The sequence below is a fragment of the Siniperca chuatsi genome, linkage group LG10 (genome assembly GCF_020085105.1).
Source record: "Siniperca chuatsi isolate FFG_IHB_CAS linkage group LG10, ASM2008510v1, whole genome shotgun sequence".
Taxonomy (NCBI): Eukaryota; Metazoa; Chordata; class Actinopteri; order Centrarchiformes; family Sinipercidae; genus Siniperca; species Siniperca chuatsi.
In genome coordinates this window covers 1925423-1944920 of record NC_058051.1, presented here as the reverse complement: position 1 = coordinate 1944920, position 19498 = coordinate 1925423, and the positions used below count along the sequence as shown (strand labels likewise).

Genomic DNA, 19498 nt, shown 5'->3' with positions numbered 1-19498 from the left:
ATTAAAGGATTTGGATGCAAATGTATCCATCAGTAGTGCATCACAAAGATGTAATGCAGGAGAGCAGCTGCAGTGGCCGACTGAAGGCTTGAAGATGTCTCTTGCGTCCCTGGTATGCTTTCTGATGGTCCCCTAAAGTAGACAGCTATACACCTTTACATGGAGTACTTTGTGTATGACATGGCTCATAAAGGTGCAGAGGACGACGATCCTGTCTCTGCATCAGGGCTTTATTCTCTCCATCAAAGGCAACTGGTTAGTTTTCACAAACAGACTTGGATCTTCTTCACTGTTCACTGAAGGCAAACTGCAGAACAGATAAACATTATTACACTGCCAGTAGGCCACCAGCTCAGACAGAGCTCACATATCATGTTAGACCTGACAAAGCCCAGTGCTGTTGCTGAGGTATGAGGACTGCTGGGGAACAAATTTACGAAGCATTAAGGCTCTGTTGGTATTTGGTTGTTTCATATTTACAGATAAGCAAAATAAGATTTAATAATAATAATAAAAATGTATATTTGCAGTTAAAAAGTACAAATAAGCGAGAACTATACTACACTGCAACATTTTATTAAATGAATGTAAATGTGTGTGTGTGTGTGTGTGTGTGTGTGTGTGTGTGTGTAGGCTCAACAATAAGGAGTAACAAGTAAAATGCCACATCGGGCAAGTAAATCTAGCAACTCACTTGCCCGATCGGGCAAAAAGAATTAAACGTGTCTTTTTCCGGAGCTGATGATGGAAGTAGCTGTCTCTGTTGAGAGTTGCACAGTACCGATGGAGTAGGGATGGGTACTGAGACCCGGTATTAAACGGGCCCCGGGGTCAAATCATTAAAGACCGTAGTATTATCATGCTCACTGCAGACTCCTGCTGTCTGTGTCGGGCTGAGCTCCTCCACACACACACACACACACACACACACACACACACACACACACACACACACACACACACACACACACATAGCGCAGTCAGCAGGTCAGCAGGCCGCGGTGGAGATTACTCGAGGTGACGACAGCTACGCTCGTTACTGTAACTGAGTGCAATAAAAAAGCCAATACTTTATCAATACACCTGATCAACAAGCGGAAACATGTGAACATGTAGAGACCGATGTTTTAATCTGCTCTGTCTCATGTTTTACACAAGCACAGCGAGCTAGCTCGGCTAATAGTGAACTGCTACAAGCTCAAAGAAGCTGTCTGTCCGCAGTTGTCAGCAAGTTCGTTTATTTGCAAAAGAAAAGTCTGGAGAGAAGCTATTCCTTAATTTGCCATTTATTAAAACATTGGAGGATCAAAACATATCTTGTACAAGGATCTTTTCTATTCAGAAAACCACAGTCAGAAAGATGTTAATCTGTAGCCATCATCCCAGGAAAGAGTGCTCTTCTTAACAGTACACAGAGTTTTAAATGAGAATGTACAACTATCTGGTTTCTCCAGAGGTGGGGAGGAGCTGTGGTTTAGACTTAGCTCTCCCTTCGGTGGTGCACAGGCTGGTCCAGCCTCTTGGCACACGAGTCCACCCTTCGTGTGGAGACAGCGCCCTAGTGGAGGAATCCTACACTTCATCTGTTTGAAAGTTGCTAAAGTCTCTGCTTCGTTCCCCAAAACTGATACTTTTCACTTTCATGGCCATAACAATACATACTGTCCTCGGTACATGATGTTGTTTCTGATCCCTGTTTCTTTGTATAAATGTAAGCCTGTTTGCAACAGCTAATCGACTTTTCCCTGCAGTCAGCAAGTCTGCAGGACAACTCTTTGAATTATTAAGCCTCATGCCCTGCGTGTGTGTATGTGTGTACAAAAGTTTCAACATGGTATTAATATAATAGGCGAGCAACCTTCGTTTAAATTATTAATTCTCACACAGTCTGACTGTTTCTTAGTTTGCCACAAATCTTAAAAATGGCAAATTCTTGTAAACGTCCTGCTGGCTGAGACACACCAGCCCCTCCTCCCTCTGCCAGGTAACTTACCTGCAGTGAATCACAGCAGCAGCAGAGGGAGGAGGACAGACGACAGGAGGATTAGATTAGATAGATTAGATTCAACTTTACTGTCATTACACATGTGCGAGTACAAGGCAACGAAATGCAGTTTAGGTCGAACCAGAAGTGCAATAAGCAAGTGCAGGTTATAAAATATTATGAAAATATTTTACAAGTGGTGCTATGGACATTATATACAGATGGCATTACTATAAACAGAAGTATACTGACGGATATGTACAGTAATGAGTTGGACTGGGCAGAACAGCAGTGCAGTGAATATAAAGTGGTGCAATTTATGGAAATAGTTAACAGTGCAGTAGATGAGTTATTGCAGTATTCAGTACTGGAGTGCAAATGATGCAGTGTATGTATAAATAAATAGTCCAGTAGTGCAAATGAACATGTGGTACATGTAGCAAAAACAATATAGCAGCATTGAAGTTAAGGTGTATGAGGGGACAGTGGAGTCAGTGGGGGGGCAGAGTTCAGCAGGAAGACAGCTCTGGGAAAAGCTGTTTCTCAGTCTGCTGGTCCTGGTCCGGAGGCACCTGAGACGAGAAACCAGTCTCTGGGCGGGGGGAGAGGAGTCTTAAGAATGCTGCGGGCTCGACGCAGACAGCGTTTCCTCTGGACGTCCTCAGTGGCTGGAAGTGGAGTCCCTGAGGTGCGCTGGGCAGTTTTCACCACCCGCTCCAGAGCCCAGCGCTCTGCAGCAGAGCAGTTCCCATAGCAGACTGTGACTCAGCTGGTTAGGATGCTCTCTACTGTGCAGCAATAGAAGTTCACCAGGACAGCTGAGGACAGTTGGGTCTTCTTCAGTGTCCTCAGGAAGAAGAGGCGCTGGTGAGCCGTCTTGACCAGGCAGGAGGTGTTATTGTATGACACACATTTTGCTTAAGTTCATGTACTGTTTGAGACATTTCTATAACACAAAGATGAAATAAAGGTGTATATAATTAATTAGTAATATAATTATTTTTAATACACTTTGGCAGGAGAGACAAGTGAGGAGTCACAGAGAAACAGGCAGGACAGGCAGTAAACACCAGTGTTGTCCAAGTTACTGAAATTTAGTAATTAGTTACAGTTACTTCTCTCAAAAGTAACTGAATTACTTTACCAATTACTGCATATAAAAGTAATTAGTTACTAGGGAAAGAAACTTTTGTGTTACTTTTAAATGTCTGCTTCAGTTCTCTTGTTAATGCACACAGTTGAAACAGAATCAACTTTTGGAGAAACGCAACCCGACGTCATGCTGCGGTAGCCAATCCGGCGGTATGTATGTCAGTACCACGCCGCTGGGCCGTTTAACTGTGTTAGTTTAGCCACTGTGGAAGCTAATAACTGTGCTTTATCAGACCAAAGTCCAGAAACACGGCTGAAAGTTTGCTGCCGGGTTCCTTTGTGAGAAACGGACAACTACTGTGCTTCACCACGACATTTGAGATCTCTTGTACCTTACTCTGTTTGCTTTTCCTTCTCTTTCCTCTCCACTAACCCACACACCTTTACGCGTACATATACACACCTACACACACATCTCAAATGACCCAGATAGCGTGGTAGCATAACTAGCTACGCTCCACGCCATCGTGAGGGCAAATAGAGCGTGTCCTCCATTTTGGCTCTAACCTTGATATATAAGAACATGAACTTTGTTTGAGTTTTGCGGGCCTGCCCGCCATTTTGGATCTGTGCATGACGACCATCCATGTGGTCACAGCCACCATCTTCCTCGCACCCCCTCCTCTATTGTCCCCCACACACACACATACATCCCTGCACCCACACAAACACGTTTGTTTCACTATCCCCGTGGGGGACAGTCAGTGACATAATGCATTCCCCTAACCATCACAACTAACTGCCTAACCTTAACTCACCGGGATATAAGAACATGAAACACACACACACACACACACACTTTACAGGCTTGCTGATTGTTGTATGCCTATTGTGTTTTAGAATAGACGTTAGTGGTTGTTGGCTGAAGTTATTGATTATTAATCAGCGCTAAAGTTAAATAAACTCTATTGTACCTTTAAAGAGCAGTTGCCTGTGGTTATTTTGTGTATGTGTTGTAATAACAGCTGGTTGGGGCGGTCAGTGCTCGGATTCACCCGGTCATGGTTTGAGGGTTCATGTATGTTATTTCCTGTTTTATTTTGAAAGACTCTCCTTCCCTCATGTGTTCAATCGTCTTCGTTGCCTGCATGTCGAGCGTCCTGAGTTTTGGAGTACGTCTAGATTTTGTTTGGCCCTTGCCAGCTTTGTTGAACTCTGTTGTTTGCACCCTCAGGCTGGTTTGCATTTGTATGACTGCATTCCTGGTGTTTGACTGGTCTGAGAACTTTGTAAGCCTTTTGTTTCATTAAATGATTGAACCCTATACTTGCGTGTCTCCATTGTCTGCATCTGGGTCCAAGCCCTTGTGTTGGCTTAGCTGGTGAAGACTTGTAGCCATCTCAGGGATGTGTGATTTATAGAGATGAATGAGTTGTCTTGTTGGATTTGTGCCAAGCGCTTGTTTTATATTCAGTATACCTGTCTTAGCTTTATTGGCCACGTATGTGCACAAATACCAGGAATTTGACTGTGGTTTTTCGTAGATCTCAATGTACATACATAGAAATTGACATAAATACAGCGTGTGTGTGCGTGTGTGTGTCCTCCATATGAACCCTGTTGTGCAACGCTGGAAACTTAGGACCTCCTCCTACAATTCATCTTTGTCAATACTCAAATCATATCTGCGTCATTGTTAGTTGGGTGAGGAAAAGATCAATAAAAAAAGATACGCTGTCAGCCATACACTATATAATGGTGGCATTTTGAGAAAACAAATAGACAATTTACACATATTTTGGTATGTTGTTTCCAGCAATAATATAAAATAAATGGCTACCAAAACTTGAACTGCAGGAGCATTACATTATTTGGATGCAAATGTATATAAATAATGCAATATTTAGGCCTATACCAGTTCATAAGTCATGACATAGGCCTTTTTCCAGCAGACATTTTGACTTGTCATAGAAGAACCACAGGTGCACTGACATTAACGATGGCTCTGTTCTTTTCTCGTGTCCCAATAGGCCACGACAATGTGACAGTGAGCCAGCATGAACGATACCAAGACCCTGAAACTGAAGCAGCTAAATGGAATTCAGCCATCATTAATTTGAGTATTTATGTGCTTTTCCTGCTGTGACGTGTGAGAATGTCTTGTGTGAAAAAGGCCTGTATGAACAACAGGAGACATAGATTTGGACTGAACATTGTCAAAGTGTTAGGGAGGGTGAGAGCCTCCTAAAGACCTTTCCTTCTGTTACTGAGTCTTTGTAACTACTGGAGATTAACACAGGAGCAGTAAATGAGACTCACTGGTACTTACTATTGATATAGCAGTATTTCAGTACCTAGCAGTAATAGTACCAGTAGGAGCAGTAGGTGCAGTTGTGTCGATTTCATCAGAGGTAAAAGTCTTTAGGAGGGTCTGCTGACAATATTCCTTTCCTACAGTTCACTATAATGACTGAAAAACAATATGACAAACACAAGAACGTTATCACAGTAGAAAATATTTCAGATATTTTTAACTGTTTTAATCTCAATATATTGACTAATGAGCAAGTAAAAAACACTTCTCTTAAAAGGTGCTTATGTGAAAGTTAATACCTAATTTCAGCCACTAGAGGTCAGGAGTGCACAGTTATAAAGGAGTCTGATGATGTCAATCATGAATCTGACAGCCTGAACTCATTTAGTCCAAGTGCAAGCTTTCATATCCAGCTGTTAGCAGTGAAGCACATGACTGTCGTCAGGATACTGAGCCATATAACAGAGTCAGAGGCTGAACGAGCCGTCCTAAACCTGGTCACCACCACTCATTACCACTGTCAGTAATCTGAACGGTCATTTAGGAACAAAGATGGATTCAGACAGTGGAGGTAAGAGGGAACCAAAATGTGTTGGACAACTAAACTTTCAGAGCTCTGCAATCAGTGACTTGAATCTACAGTACAACCCACAGACATCAGCAGACGCCTTTCACGCTCACTTCCTCCCTGGTAATGCTGTCAGGCCTGCACTGCAGCCATCTTCACCTTCAGTCTGCTCTTCAGCAAGTCAAACACATGTTCAATAGATATCAGACACCTTTGAGATTCAGATGAGTTAGTCAAGGCAAGGCAACTTTATTTGTATTGCAGCTTTGAAACACAGAGGCAGTTCAAAGTGTGTAACACAAAGTGAAGGAATGCATTAGAACAACATTCAAAACAATAAAAAGCAAAGTAAAATTAAATAAATTTAAAACAATACAATGAGATACATTAAACAACAGACTAATATTAACTACTTAATATACTGTTGCTTATAGTTATTGCCAACAAAGCATCATAGCTTATAAGCTGATGGTTTATAAACTATAATATTTCTTATTGATGAAAAGCTGTGAAAGAAAAGGTTGAAAAGGTCCAAAATATTGTGTCTTTAAGAAGCTCAGTGTCCTGCGTTCCTTCACACCTGTCTACCAGGTGTGCATTAGCTAGACTTGTTAATGAAAAGTAAAATCACAATTAAACATTGAAACACACATATGGGAAATTAAGCCCAAAAGAAATAAAAGTGGTGAAGAAAAGGCTCTCTGTAAAAATAGGTTTCATCCTTAAAGGGAGCAGAGCACAGAATAGTTACTTATGCATACTCCTTGATATGGTAACATTTTAGCAAACATTTGCCTATTTCAGTCTGTTCACACAGAGAAAATGAGCCTCTTGTCATTATTATTTTCCAAGTCATAAGGGCTTAAATAACTAAGTTGGTTTTTCAAAATATAACCTTCTTTGTGTCATTTTACATCTCACAGGATGTGGTTCATTTACAGTACACATCAGACAAAGTGACCGAAAGTCGGTCGTCTTTGAAAACCGCTGAACATTTTGTAAACATGAGACTGGTCTCAAACTTTCATGGCGACATTAATTCACAACAATGGTTCCAAACTAGGATCCAGATTTTCCCGTAAACATCAGGTCACGTCCGCAGCGACTCTTCCTGCGATGAGACTGTTAACTACTGTCCTTCTGTTACTGAGTCTTCGTAACTACTGTAGATTAACAGCAGCAAATTGCTTTGTTAATCTTTTAAATAAATGCTTGTGTGTAATTATATTATGCTATCTTCTTTAATATTGCACAACCTCTTCTATGTTGAACTCCAAATCCTTCAACCTACTAGCCATTGGTGGTAATTCTGGTTATAGTTATTAATTTAATTATTAATCTGAGTTCCAAATTGGTAGTTTAGTGTATTTTATGAGACTCAATCAATTCATTGGCTTTATTTCAGGACTTTATTCATTAGTTATTTATGATTATCTTTGATAATTCTGATAGCCATAATTAATTGATCGTACCTACACAAGTGGGTGCCCCCCTTTAACCGTTGTAAACCCCAGCAATGGCATGCAGTGATGGACCTCAGCCCTGATGGTACGCGCTCTACCAGGAGAGCTACCTGCGTGCCCCCATCATACTTACAATTAACCAGAATATTATTCAGCATGTGGACTACCTCTCTCTCTACCATACGCTGCTTTGCTGCTGCACCTGTACCCACCTGGGGTTGGACGTGCACAGTGCACACAATCCAGCCTCTCTGCTTTTGATCAGAGTAACCATCGTGTTGCAGTTCAGGACTCGTCGTATCCGTCTTCTGTTCCAGCTGTTTGTTCTTGTTCATGACAGTTAAAGTCCAGTTTCATTCACTTTGATGCGTCCTGTCTGCATGTTTAAACAGGAAGTGTCTCAACCTGAGGAGAGAAACATTTATTTTAAGCAGAAACATCTGGTACATTTGTAAAGACATCAGAGAGTGTAGCTCAGTCAGACAGTCCTCAGTCAGTGAACATTTCAGTGTAGAAGACACTGCTGTCTTACCTGCTGCTGTGAACACGTCTTGTTGTCTTCTCCACTCAGAGGCTCCTGTTTTGTGAAATATTGATAAATGAGTGACATCATTTAATTACTTAGAAGAAACATCACTCCTACTTTGTACTGTACATACAGTGAAATGGACGCAGTAATAACAGTAAAGGGAGAATAAAACATACCTGTTGGGGATTTTCTGCATTTGCTTTTCTTTCTGTAATAAAACATTACCAACAAACTCCTTAATCAACAACTTCACGATGTGACAGACAATATTAATATCTATCAAAAACATGATCAGGTTTTTATTTTCGAAATGCAAATCTTACTGTTTTGGCATCTTTTCTTCTTTATGAACCATACAGCTACAGGCGCTCCAATTAATAAAAAAAGCACAACAACAGCAGCAACAATGATCCCAGTTCCTGTCGTGTCTGAACTTTGTTCTCCACATTCAGCATCAGCTGAAGCAGTTCCTGCTCTCACCAGCTGAAGATTTATTGATCCACATCTGGAATGATAGAGGGACATTTTTTACAGGAACATTTGTAGGAAACCATGAATTCACTGCTGTTGGAAGAATTCAGGTGTCTGATGTGAAGCTTCTCTTACTGTGTGTGTGGCCGACAGGATGTAAATGTCCCATCTGAAAATGTCCCCCCACTGCAGTCAGAGCACTCTGTGTCTCTTAATGCTGTTCCTGTACAAATACAAATGAGATATATTAAACTAGTTCAGCAAATATGATTTTAAACAGGATCTTCTGTCATAATTTCAGTGATAAAGTTATATCAAATCTGTCTAGTTTCATTTCAAATATCTAGTATATAAACGTAATTTCTATGAGTAAGGACTGTTCGTCTAGAGAAGCTCAGGATATACAGCAGCACAGTTATTGGCTCACTCATGGATTGTGTTTACAAACTACAGAATATGACTCTGTTTGGGACATCTCTCTGCCAGTGGCTGCGAGAGCTTGTCAAGTTTACCAGCTATGACGCAGGTGAAATCAGCTCAAAACCACAGGTCTCCTTGGGAAAGTAACAGGACAAAAGCCATTCGCAACTGAAGAATAATGAATGGAACCACTAATATTGTTTTATTCTGTTACGAGTAATAAACAGAAGTTAACTACTCTACTACAAAATGTGTTTTAGCCCTGCTAGCTGCAGGACTCTAGGGATGGCAAATGTCGGTCTGTCGGTCCACCACTTGGTCCAGACTGAAATATCTCTACAACTATTGGATGGACTGATTGAAAGTTTGTACAGACAATCATGTTCCCCGGAGGGTGAATAGTCTGACCTTTCCTCTAGCGCCACCATGAGGCTGACATTTGTGGTTCTGAGTGAAATATCTTGACAACTATCAGATTGACAGACATGACATTTGCTACAGATATCAAAGTTCCCTGGAGGAAACACTGCGCTTGTAACTTTTTACCCAGCCGTCCAATCACAGTGGAGGAGGGGCGGGACAAATACCACAAAGACCGTCACATCCTACATGTACAAGTGCTGAACGACGACAACAATGGAGGAGAAGTGAATACTACTGGTCTCTGAGTATCTATGTCTGTACCAGATGACTTGATTTGTTGATAACACAAACTATCTGCAAAACCAGATACTTGCAACACATAATTGAACCTCACTTCCGCAGGTATTCCGTATCATAGCAACCAAAGCGCCTCAGCTCCCAGGTGGGCGTTTTCAGCTGGGAAAAACCACTTTGGTGGACACACGGCCTTAGTCCTGTTTGGCTGTAGACTCTTTAAAGTAATCATACTATTTAGTGGAGTTGTTACCAATACACCTACACAGGGGTGAAGAAAGGGAGGCAATACCCTGAATGATACAAGAGACCCAGAGCTGGACTAGGTGGCCCTGTGTAAACTGTTTTCATGGGTTCTAGACTTTTAGCAGTGTTCAGCACCGACAGATCAAGACGAAAACCAACCGTTCTGACGGATGTATTGTCCTGGTCGACAGCTTGTGTGTTTCTGTGTGGCCACACAGCCGCCGTCTGCAGAGTCCACACAGTAGAATCCCTCCAGTGGTTCACAAACTGCATCTGATGTTGTTGTACATGACGTCTTTGTCTTTAAACCAGAATCTGTCAACACATGTGGAGGTTACATATGGAGATATTAAACCTTTATTCTGTTTAATCTACTAGAGAGCAACATGCTAATTTTTTTTCGGACTTAAAGGCGATCTTTAGTTTTGAATGACATTTTTAGTAAATGTAAAACAGTAGTTTACCTAATTTATGAAGTCATGGGAAAACATCTGTCTTGTCTTTTATGATTTGATTGGGTGGAGAATAAAACAACCCAGTGGAAAAAAGATGGAAGGTACCAGTGACTTCTGGAGAAGTCAGTTCTATCATTACTGCAAATCCCACTGTTAAAACTTGCTTATTGCTGTTTAAAAACTGAGGAAAACACAGGAGTACAGCAAAATCTCTGCTGATATTAACAGCTTTGATGGCCGTGGCCACAGCCACAGAATGAAAGGTCCAAGGTTTAACACTCGCCCACATCATTACCACGCTTAATTATTTTCATTTGCAGGCGCTTAAAATGACAAACACAATCTGTTTGGTTTAGAATTTGTTTATTGGCACCTTTGGACACACACTGCCTCTAGATTAAGTGCGCACATTTACTTTACATTGTTTTGTCATACTGTTTGGTTTGATTAAGTTATGCTAATGCTCTTCTCTATGCCTTGAGCTACCCTGAGCTACTGCTGAGTTCTCCTTCCTGGTCTGGCAAAAGATGGGGATGAGGGCGGAGCCTGCCTTTATGCAGAGGCCCAAGCCAAGGACCATACCACAAGCTCTGACAGCATGGGGGGAGATCAGGGGTCTTAGTTTGAGTTGTTGTCTATGCCCCCAGTATTTCAGAGTATTTCATATTTCGTAACACATGAGGTCTTTGTTTCTGCATGCAGTCTGTCATTTTCATCAGTGCAAAATCAGTAATGTGCGGTAAACGCGTCAAAATGAGTCTCTGCATCTTTGCAATGACATTGTCTTCAACAGTTTCCTCAGTTCTTACACAGCATTAACAGTGGGACCTGCCGTAATAAGCCGACTTACTTATGACCAAGCCTACAGTTAAAGGCAGTTTCTACTAATAATTAGGAAATATTAACAGAAATCTACCTGCATCACAGTTTGTACAGGGAAAACATTGTTTACGTCCAGTAGGCTGATTCATGAAGGTTTTCTCTTCGCAGGGCAGACAGGCAGTATTTCTGAACTCTGTGCAATCTGTTTTAACTCGACTTCCTGTTGAAAAGAAAACCAACAATTTAATTTCATGCAACATAATGTTTCTATTAAATCAAAGTGTATAATCTTGAGGGTAAAGCGCACGTTGTGAGCTCGGCAAAGTGACACGCACTGCTGTCTACTACAGAGTCATTCTTTTACTGTCGGAATAAAACTCCAGTCAGATGCAGGAAGTTCACCGATACGTTTCACCTGTGAACATAAACAGCACCAACCGTGGGAGTAAGACTGACTCCACTGATCTGCACACAAGTGCTTGATTCTGGTAATCACTGCTGGCACCTGGCAGTATAACAGAAAGACTCTGTATGTAACTGAAAGTGAGATATTCCTTTAACATTCAGATGGATCTTACCAGGAGGACACATTGGACAGCATTTATTCTCTATCAGATACTCTGCTCGATGACATGTGAGGGTCTGTCCTCTGAAGACATTCATCACAAGTATCTGTGAAGAGTAAGAAAAGGTTTTCTGTCTCAGTGAAGCCTGTTGAAATGAAAACATAGTGCAAATCAAATCCATGGATAGAAGCTGTTGAAATGAGCTCTGATAGAAAGCAGGCAGCACTTTGTGTTTGTGTAGATCCGTTTCAGTCACCCAGATAGTTAATGTCCAAAAAATACAAAGTAAAACCACATTACCACATCCACGACAGCTAAAAGTACCGACTGAGATGTTGCTGCTCGTTCCACGAATCATTAGGAGTTCATCATTTCACCTTTGCAGGTGAGTTATATGAATTGCTGCTAAGCAAAAAAACGTAATAACATGATTTTACCAGCAAAGCTGCAGCCGTCAGAGGTTTTCCTCTCAACATCATTTTGGACGGCAGGATCACAGTTTTCATGGGCTGAAGACGTCCTCTCACTGAGATCTGGGATGAAGTGAGATGTAAAATCCAAACAGGGACGCCATCTGGAAACTGAAAGAAAACATATCCATGTAGAGATTACACTACCCGCTAAGCAAACAGTTTATTTCCAGCTTTCTGCAGCGAGCGGCCGTCTTCAACATCATGTGAATGAGAAACCTGGCTGACACAGCTACATTTGTGCTGGAGAAACCTGATGTTTAGGTTTCAACTGTCCACACATGACCGGGTGCATAACCGCTTTAAAGCAGCCTGAGCTGCTGTTTTTCTACAGCGAGCGACACTGAGCTTTGCTCCAGTGCTACCTTGGGTGTTGCACACTAACTGTCTTTTACTGCTGTGTTCAAAGTTCAAATACAGTGAAAATAAGTAACTGAGGATGTTGATGAATCACTTAAACATGTCACGGAGGAGAGAGGAGGCTTTCAGAGGAGCCTGAGATGAGGAACCACAGGTGAATCCTAGAAGTCTTTTACCCTTCACTGGGAATCTGTTTATTAACTGGTCACTGCAGATTAAACCAGTTATATTTTTTACCCGATATATTTTCAGTAGTTTGTTAACAAGCGAAACCAGCCGAAGAACAAACAGCGTGCAGCTGCTTTTCAAAGCAACGTTTTCTTGGGTGGGAATAATGGCTTCTTGGCTAGGAGCAGTAACTTCCTGGAGTCTCTGCTGGTTGCCTGGCAACTGCTCAGAGCCCACAAACAGTCGGACATATTTCCCCCTGTGAAACGACAAACTGACAGCTGTTAAACGTGTTAGTGACTGAGCTTTACAGGTGCTGGTAGGAAGATTTTGTTAGCCTCGGCTCTCTTTGTGCTAAGCTAAGCTAACTGGCTGAAGCCTTATATTTAACATCCTTATATCAAACAGAGTGCTATCGATCTTCTTTTCTAATTCTCTGCCAGAAAGCAAATAAGCACATTTCCCAAGATGTCAAAGTATTCCTCTAATTAGCTGAAGTGATGAGTGTGAATATTGGCTTGTATTTAGATGTAGGCCTAAGTGTCAGTGCAGCCATCTTTCCACAGTTTGTTGGCATTTCTGTAACGTGAGTTCTTTTAACCCAGTGGCTTCGCTCTTCTGTTTTATGACATCATTAAACCTGCTGCGCATTTTTGGTTTTTTACTACCAATACATGTTTGAAAGAACTAAAGCTCAGAGCAACATGGGACACAGACTCTCTGTCCATTTACAAACAGATATCTGCTGTGTGTTGACAAACCTGTGGACACACAGGCAAAATTAAAAAAGAAATCAACTGCACAACTGCTGAGATTTGCATCCCCTGTTTTTCAGTTCTTATGAAATTCTCACTGTGAAGTCAAAAGGGCTGGAATCCAATTTAAAACTATTTGACTCCAGGTCTCCAGAGACAAAGTTAAGGACTAAAGCTAGCGTAGGGAAGCAGGAGAAACCAAGAGACAGCTCGACTTTGAAAGGATCCAACTGAGATCCCCCCCCCAACACTTCAGCCCCCCCTCCAAAGCCACGCCCCCTAAACACATCTCCATGGCAGCGAGTGCACGTGCAGGTAGGCGGCAGGTAAATGAAATGATGGATCATTTGATTCATTGATTGCTGTTGATGTGAGGAGAATTATAACAAAAAGCTTGTAAATAAATTGCGCCCCCCAGCTTTCAGGTTAATGAGCAGGGGGTGTAAATCTGTGCAGCTCTGCTGAAGAACGCTTCCTCCTCTAAGTTCGGGATCAGATGTCTCTGTCTGCCTCCCTGCTGTCCCTCTGTCTCCGGCTGATTGACGGATCGATGAAGTCCGGACATCTGTTGCGTGACAGTCTCATGATGACTGAACCTGATCTGGTCTCACACAGGACACAGCGCCTCACTGCAGCTCTAATGTAGCTTTGGAGCATATAAAGCTGCTCTGACTCAACACACGAGGGCTGTAAGAGAGACTGGAACCTTTAATATTGATTATGTGCTGATATACAGTGGTGTGCAAAAGTGTTTGTCCCCTTCCTGATTTCTTATTTTCTTTCATGTTTGTCACACTTAAATGTTTCAGATCATCAAACTAATTTAAATATTAGTCAAAGATAACACAAGTAAACACAAAATGCAGTTTTTAAATGAAGGTTGTTATTTTTAAGGGAAAACAAAATCCAAACCTGTGAAACGAGAGATCCTGATAACCCGAGGGCAGAAACTCAAACGCTAAGCTCAGAACCAGCGACACCGATCACAGTGTGAAGATCATACACTTCAACTGCTTTGATGCTGCTCACAAGTTCAACGGAAAGCCCACCGACTTCACACAAAGGTTTACTCATCATGAGAACTCAGCTGTGAAAATACTCAAACAGTGTCTCCTGTGGTTCTGATGGAGCTTGGTCAAGCCTGAGAAAATAACCCCTTACGATGTCGTCTAGGTTATCATCATCTCAGCTTGGGTTTGGGGATTAGACATTTTTAAAGAAAAGCCTGCGTTACAAACTGGGACTGTGGATGAGACGCTAGCCAGCTGCATTATATCTACTTTTAGCCAGTAACACACAAACGTAAATGCTGTATATATACTGTATATATATATATATATATATATATTACAGCAATATGTTTTATGACACACAGTAGCACATTTTGATACATTTCATCCAATTATCCTGACATTTGAAATTCTGGGATTTTTTACATTGTAATCCTTTCATTTATAAATTTGGAAGTGATGATACATTAGATTTAAAAGAAAAATCATTTTCCATGAATAATTATGCATCAGACTTTGCAGTACGGTCCAGTCTCGTCCAAAATGAAGTACACAATTGATTTTCCTGATTGTGGCACTAAAGCCACCTCCATATTAAATTAAATTTGATTTAAAATAAAATCTGATTTAACTTCCCAACAATGAATTCTGAATTGTGATGTACTGACACAAAACCATTTTACTGACTGTTAAGAGGGTTTTTCTTGTTTCACATCTCAACACTGGCTGAAGATGAAACGTTTACTCTGCATTTACGTGTCAAATATGTAGTTTCAGTTCTTACAACATGAAACTGTGGCAAGAAAATGCGACTGCAATCCAAACCTACAAACTGTCTACAGTTTGTAGGTTTTAGATTTAGTTTCTCTTTTCTGGGACAACACCTTACCCGAGGCAAGTGCATTAGTATAGCACATTTCATACACAGACAATTCACAGTGCTTTACATAATGCATTAAAAACATTTAAAAAATAGAAAAACAGCATAAAAACATTTAAATGCAAATTAAAATAGAATTCTGTGACACCGACCTCGCTGATAAAGAGAGACGACGGCTCTCTCCTGTCTGTGCTGGTGAGACTGATGAGGCCAGCGAGGTCACCAACAGTTTGCCTTATCAGTCTCCCCCACCTGCCCTTTTAGGGACGCCTCTAACAAGCTGAGATCAGAGATTAAGGAACTGGATGGATGCCACGAAGCTGCAGTGCTGCATCTTTTAACACCGCCAGTCAATCGACAACAAACACATTTGCCTGGCAGACAGAGAAGAGGCATTCGGGCTCCCTGCCACACCTGGACTCCCATCAGTCCTCTTCTTTCCTCTACTGGACTTGGACCTACTGCATCCTCTGGTAGCCCCCATCACCGCCAAGGAGCGGGCTCAACATCTGCACATCCAAACTACACGCCATCTTGGACAGTGTCTCCCACCCGCTCCATGACGTGCTGCTCAAGCAAAGGAGCACCTTCAGTGAAAGACTCATCCCCCCACAATGCACCACAGAGCCCCACAGGAAGTCATTCCTGCCTGTGGCCATCAAACTCTTTAACTCCTCCCTCTAAGTGTCGGTCTGTATGACCCGAAGTCACTAAACTGGACACTGATCATTAACATCTCTGCCATACTTGAAATAATTGTGCAATATTCTGTTTAATACTCCTATGCAATATTTAGTTTCTCCTATTTATTATTCATACCTCCATTACTGCTGTTGCACTACTACTTATTACTTATAATATCACATTGTATTATTATACCGTATTATCATCATCAACCAGTAAACCCACTTGGTACTTAATTTATTTTCTGACCTGTTTTATAGTTTTTATAGTGTATTGTATTTTTTGCTAGCACTTTCTCCTGTGTGCACTGACGTAAAGACGAGCTGCTGTAACAAAGAGTTTCCCTTCAGGGATCAATGAAGTATTTCTGATTCTGATTGTGATTCTGACATCCAATCAATTCACTTCACTTCACTTCAGCTGGGCTTTATTAACATGGGAGAGGTTTACATTGCCAAAACAAGTGTGAAATAAAACATGTACATAAACAGAAGAATCGTGCTATTAAAACTCCATATGTACAGAAAAGCAAAGTAAGATATAAAAATGACATGATGACTGAACCTGATCTGGTCTCACACAGGACACAGCGCCTCACTGCAGCTCTAATGTAGCTTTGGAGCATATAAAGCTGCTCTGACTCAACACACGAGGGTGCTTGGCTGTAAGAGAGACCGGCCAGTCCCCATCAGGGTTTTTGGCCCCTATTTGGATCTGGGTCCTTTAATATTGATTATGTGCTGACAGAGCAAGAACCGGGCCTGACTGTAAACGTTCAGAAACTACAGACTGAAGATCAAAGAAGGTTGAATCCTGTTTAAACAGAAATCTTTCCAGTGTCTGGTCGCTTCTCTTTAGCTGCACTCGGCTCTTGTTTCACCAGAACATCTGGACCACAGCTGGGCTGTGCCATTAGGATGCAGCGCTTCCTATCCAAAGCACTCCCGATGATACTAAGCTCACACACACACACACACACACACACACACTATATTTGTATGATTATGACCTGATTTGCTGAGTAAAGACTGAGACGCAGCTGAAAGCTCTGACCAAACAGAGTTTAGACTCAGAGATTCATTAGTTACATACATTTACCTTTTCTGTTAAGCGACTTGTTGTGGTCTTATGAATAACAGCAGTACTTTTTTAACCACCACCCTATCTCTTCCGTTGCTGCATGTCAGGCCGTCTCCCCCCCCCCCCGTTTCCTGTCTCTCTACACTGACAATACACCCAAAACCCCTTTAACAGGGACGACAAGGAGGAGAAACAAGGGAGAGAGAGATAGCATGCAGACACACACACACACACACACACACACACACACACACACACACAAAGTTGCAGCGTTTATATAGTTGTCACTAATTTGTATTTTTTAACTGCAAGTCTACAATTTTTATTATCATTTTACTAATCTGTATATATTTGAATAGCACATTTCTTCAGTTTATGCATGTTTTTATTTCACACTTGCTTTGGCAATAACAAACATTAACATCTGTTTCCCATGATGCCATTAAAGCCCAACTGAACTGAAAATTGAATTGAGAGCTGTGGGACAACGTCAGCCAGTTCTGTTTGTTACAGAGCACCGCGCTCCTGGTCCAGTTTTTATCAAGTTCAGTCCTTAAAACAGAAAGTAAAGCACATACATAAAAACACTCAGTTGTTCTGGTGTACGGACCTGAAACTGAACATGTAATAGTCTTTCCACAGAATCCTTCTTTATCGGATCATTATTTAATAACTCTTGAGCTGCTAAGATCAAAGAAGGTTGAATCCTGTTTAAACAGAAATCTTTCCAGAGTCCGGCCGTTTCTCTTTAGCTGCACTCGGCAGGACAGCTCTTGTTTCACCTTAAATAACCGATCACCGGAACATCTGGACCCACAGCAGCCGGGCTGCAGGACTTTCAGCGGTAATATAACAGCAGCTGGCTCTGCAGAGTTTTACTGCGTTACTTCTTTAATGAAATATATCGAGAGAAAAGACGAACGACTCACCTGGTTTCAGCGTCTCAGAAAAACTGAAGCAGCCTTCAAAGAAAAAAGCGGAAGTCCGCAAATGTGGCCTGGATGAACAACACTGCAGTTATATTAAAATCCTCCCACTGGCCTGTTCTTCATTCTCTCACATCATTTAATCTGTAGCTGTCAGAAAAGAAAACACAGGTCCTCAAAATCAGCCATACTGTGTAACTTAAAGCTGAATTTCAACAAATATAAGAAAAATGCTTCTGAAATACATTACCTACCCCAGCTTTAAGACCTTTGTCTATACTCAAATCATATCTGCTCTTCTCCTCCTGCACTGTATCATCACTGTATCATCATTTAATCTGTAGCTGTCTGAGGAAAAGAGCTATAAAAACATACGCTGTCAGCCATACACTGTATAATGGTGACATTTTGACAAAACAAACATTTGTGATTAGTGCCCATGTTGTGTTTCGTTTCTGTTTCCAGCAATACAATAAAATAAATGGCTACCAAAACTTCAGCTGCAGTTGCATTAAAGGATTTGGATGCAAATGTATCCATCAGTAGTGCATCACAAAGATGTAATGCAGGAGAGCAGCTGCAGTGGCCGACTGAAGGCTTGAAGATGTCTCTTGCGTCCCTGGTATGCTTTCTGATGGTCCCCTAAAGTAGACAGCTATACACCTTTACATGGAGTACTTTGTGTATGACATGGCTCATAAAGGTGCAGAGGGCGACGATCCTGTCTCTGCATCAGGGCTTTATTCTCTCCATCAAAGGCAACTGGTTAGTTTTCACAAACAGACTTGGATCTTCTTCACTGTTCACTGAAGGCAAACTGCAGAACAGATAGAAACATTATTACACTGCCAGTAGGCCACCAGCTCAGACAGAGCTCACATATCATGTTAGACCTGACAAAGCCCAGTGCTGTTGCTGAGGTATGAGGACTGCTGGGGAACAAATTTACGAAGCATTAAGGCTCTGTTGGTATTTGGTTGTTTCATATTTACAGATAAGCAAAATAAGATTTAATAATAATAATAAAAATGTATATTTGCAGTTAAAAAGTACAAATAAGCGAGAACTATACTACACTGCAACATTTTATTAAATGAATGTAAATGTGTGTGTGTGTGTGTGTGTGTGTGTGTGTGTGTAGGGCTCAACAATAAGGAGTAACAAGTAAAATGCCACATCGGGCAAGTAAATCTAGCAACTCACTTGCCCGATCGGGCAAAAAGAATTAAACGTGTCTTTTTCCGGAGCTGATGATGGAAGTAGCTGTCTCTGTTGAGAGTTGCACAGTACCGATGGAGTAGGGATGGGTACTGAGACCCGGTATTAAACGGGCCCCGGGGTCAAATCATTAAAGACCGTAGTATTATCATGCTCACTGCAGCCTCCTGCTGTCTGTGTCGGGCTGAGCTCCTCCACACACACACACACACACACACACACACACACACACACACACACACACACACACACACACACAGCGCAGTCAGCAGGTCAGCAGGCCGCGGTGGAGATTACTCGAGGTGACGACAGCTACGCTCGTTACTGTAACTGAGTGCAATAAAAAGGCCAATACTTTAT

At 41.6% G+C, this 19498-nt stretch overlaps 1 protein-coding gene across 2 annotated transcripts; it reads right to left on the bottom strand.

Moving 5' to 3' along the window:
* Positions 1-6183: 6183 nt before the first annotated feature.
* Positions 6184-18075, bottom strand: LOC122883567 (tumor necrosis factor receptor superfamily member 14-like). Of its 2 annotated transcripts, none has more exons than XM_044212435.1 (10): positions 17924-18075; positions 12025-12168; positions 11600-11693; positions 11116-11241; positions 9904-10059; positions 8557-8644; positions 8274-8455; positions 8127-8158; positions 7954-7998; positions 6184-7826 (listed from the first exon to the last, which is right to left on the bottom strand). In XM_044212435.1, exons 2-10 carry the CDS (start codon positions 12091-12093, stop codon positions 7806-7808), a joined length of 813 nt encoding a protein of 270 aa, XP_044068370.1. In that variant the 5' UTR covers positions 12094-12168; positions 17924-18075; the 3' UTR covers positions 6184-7805. The 2 variants fall into 2 exon arrangements, with proteins under 2 accessions (XP_044068370.1, XP_044068369.1); XM_044212434.1 differs by lacking the exon at positions 17924-18075 and adding an exon at positions 15383-16001.
* Positions 18076-19498: the final 1423 nt, after the last annotated feature.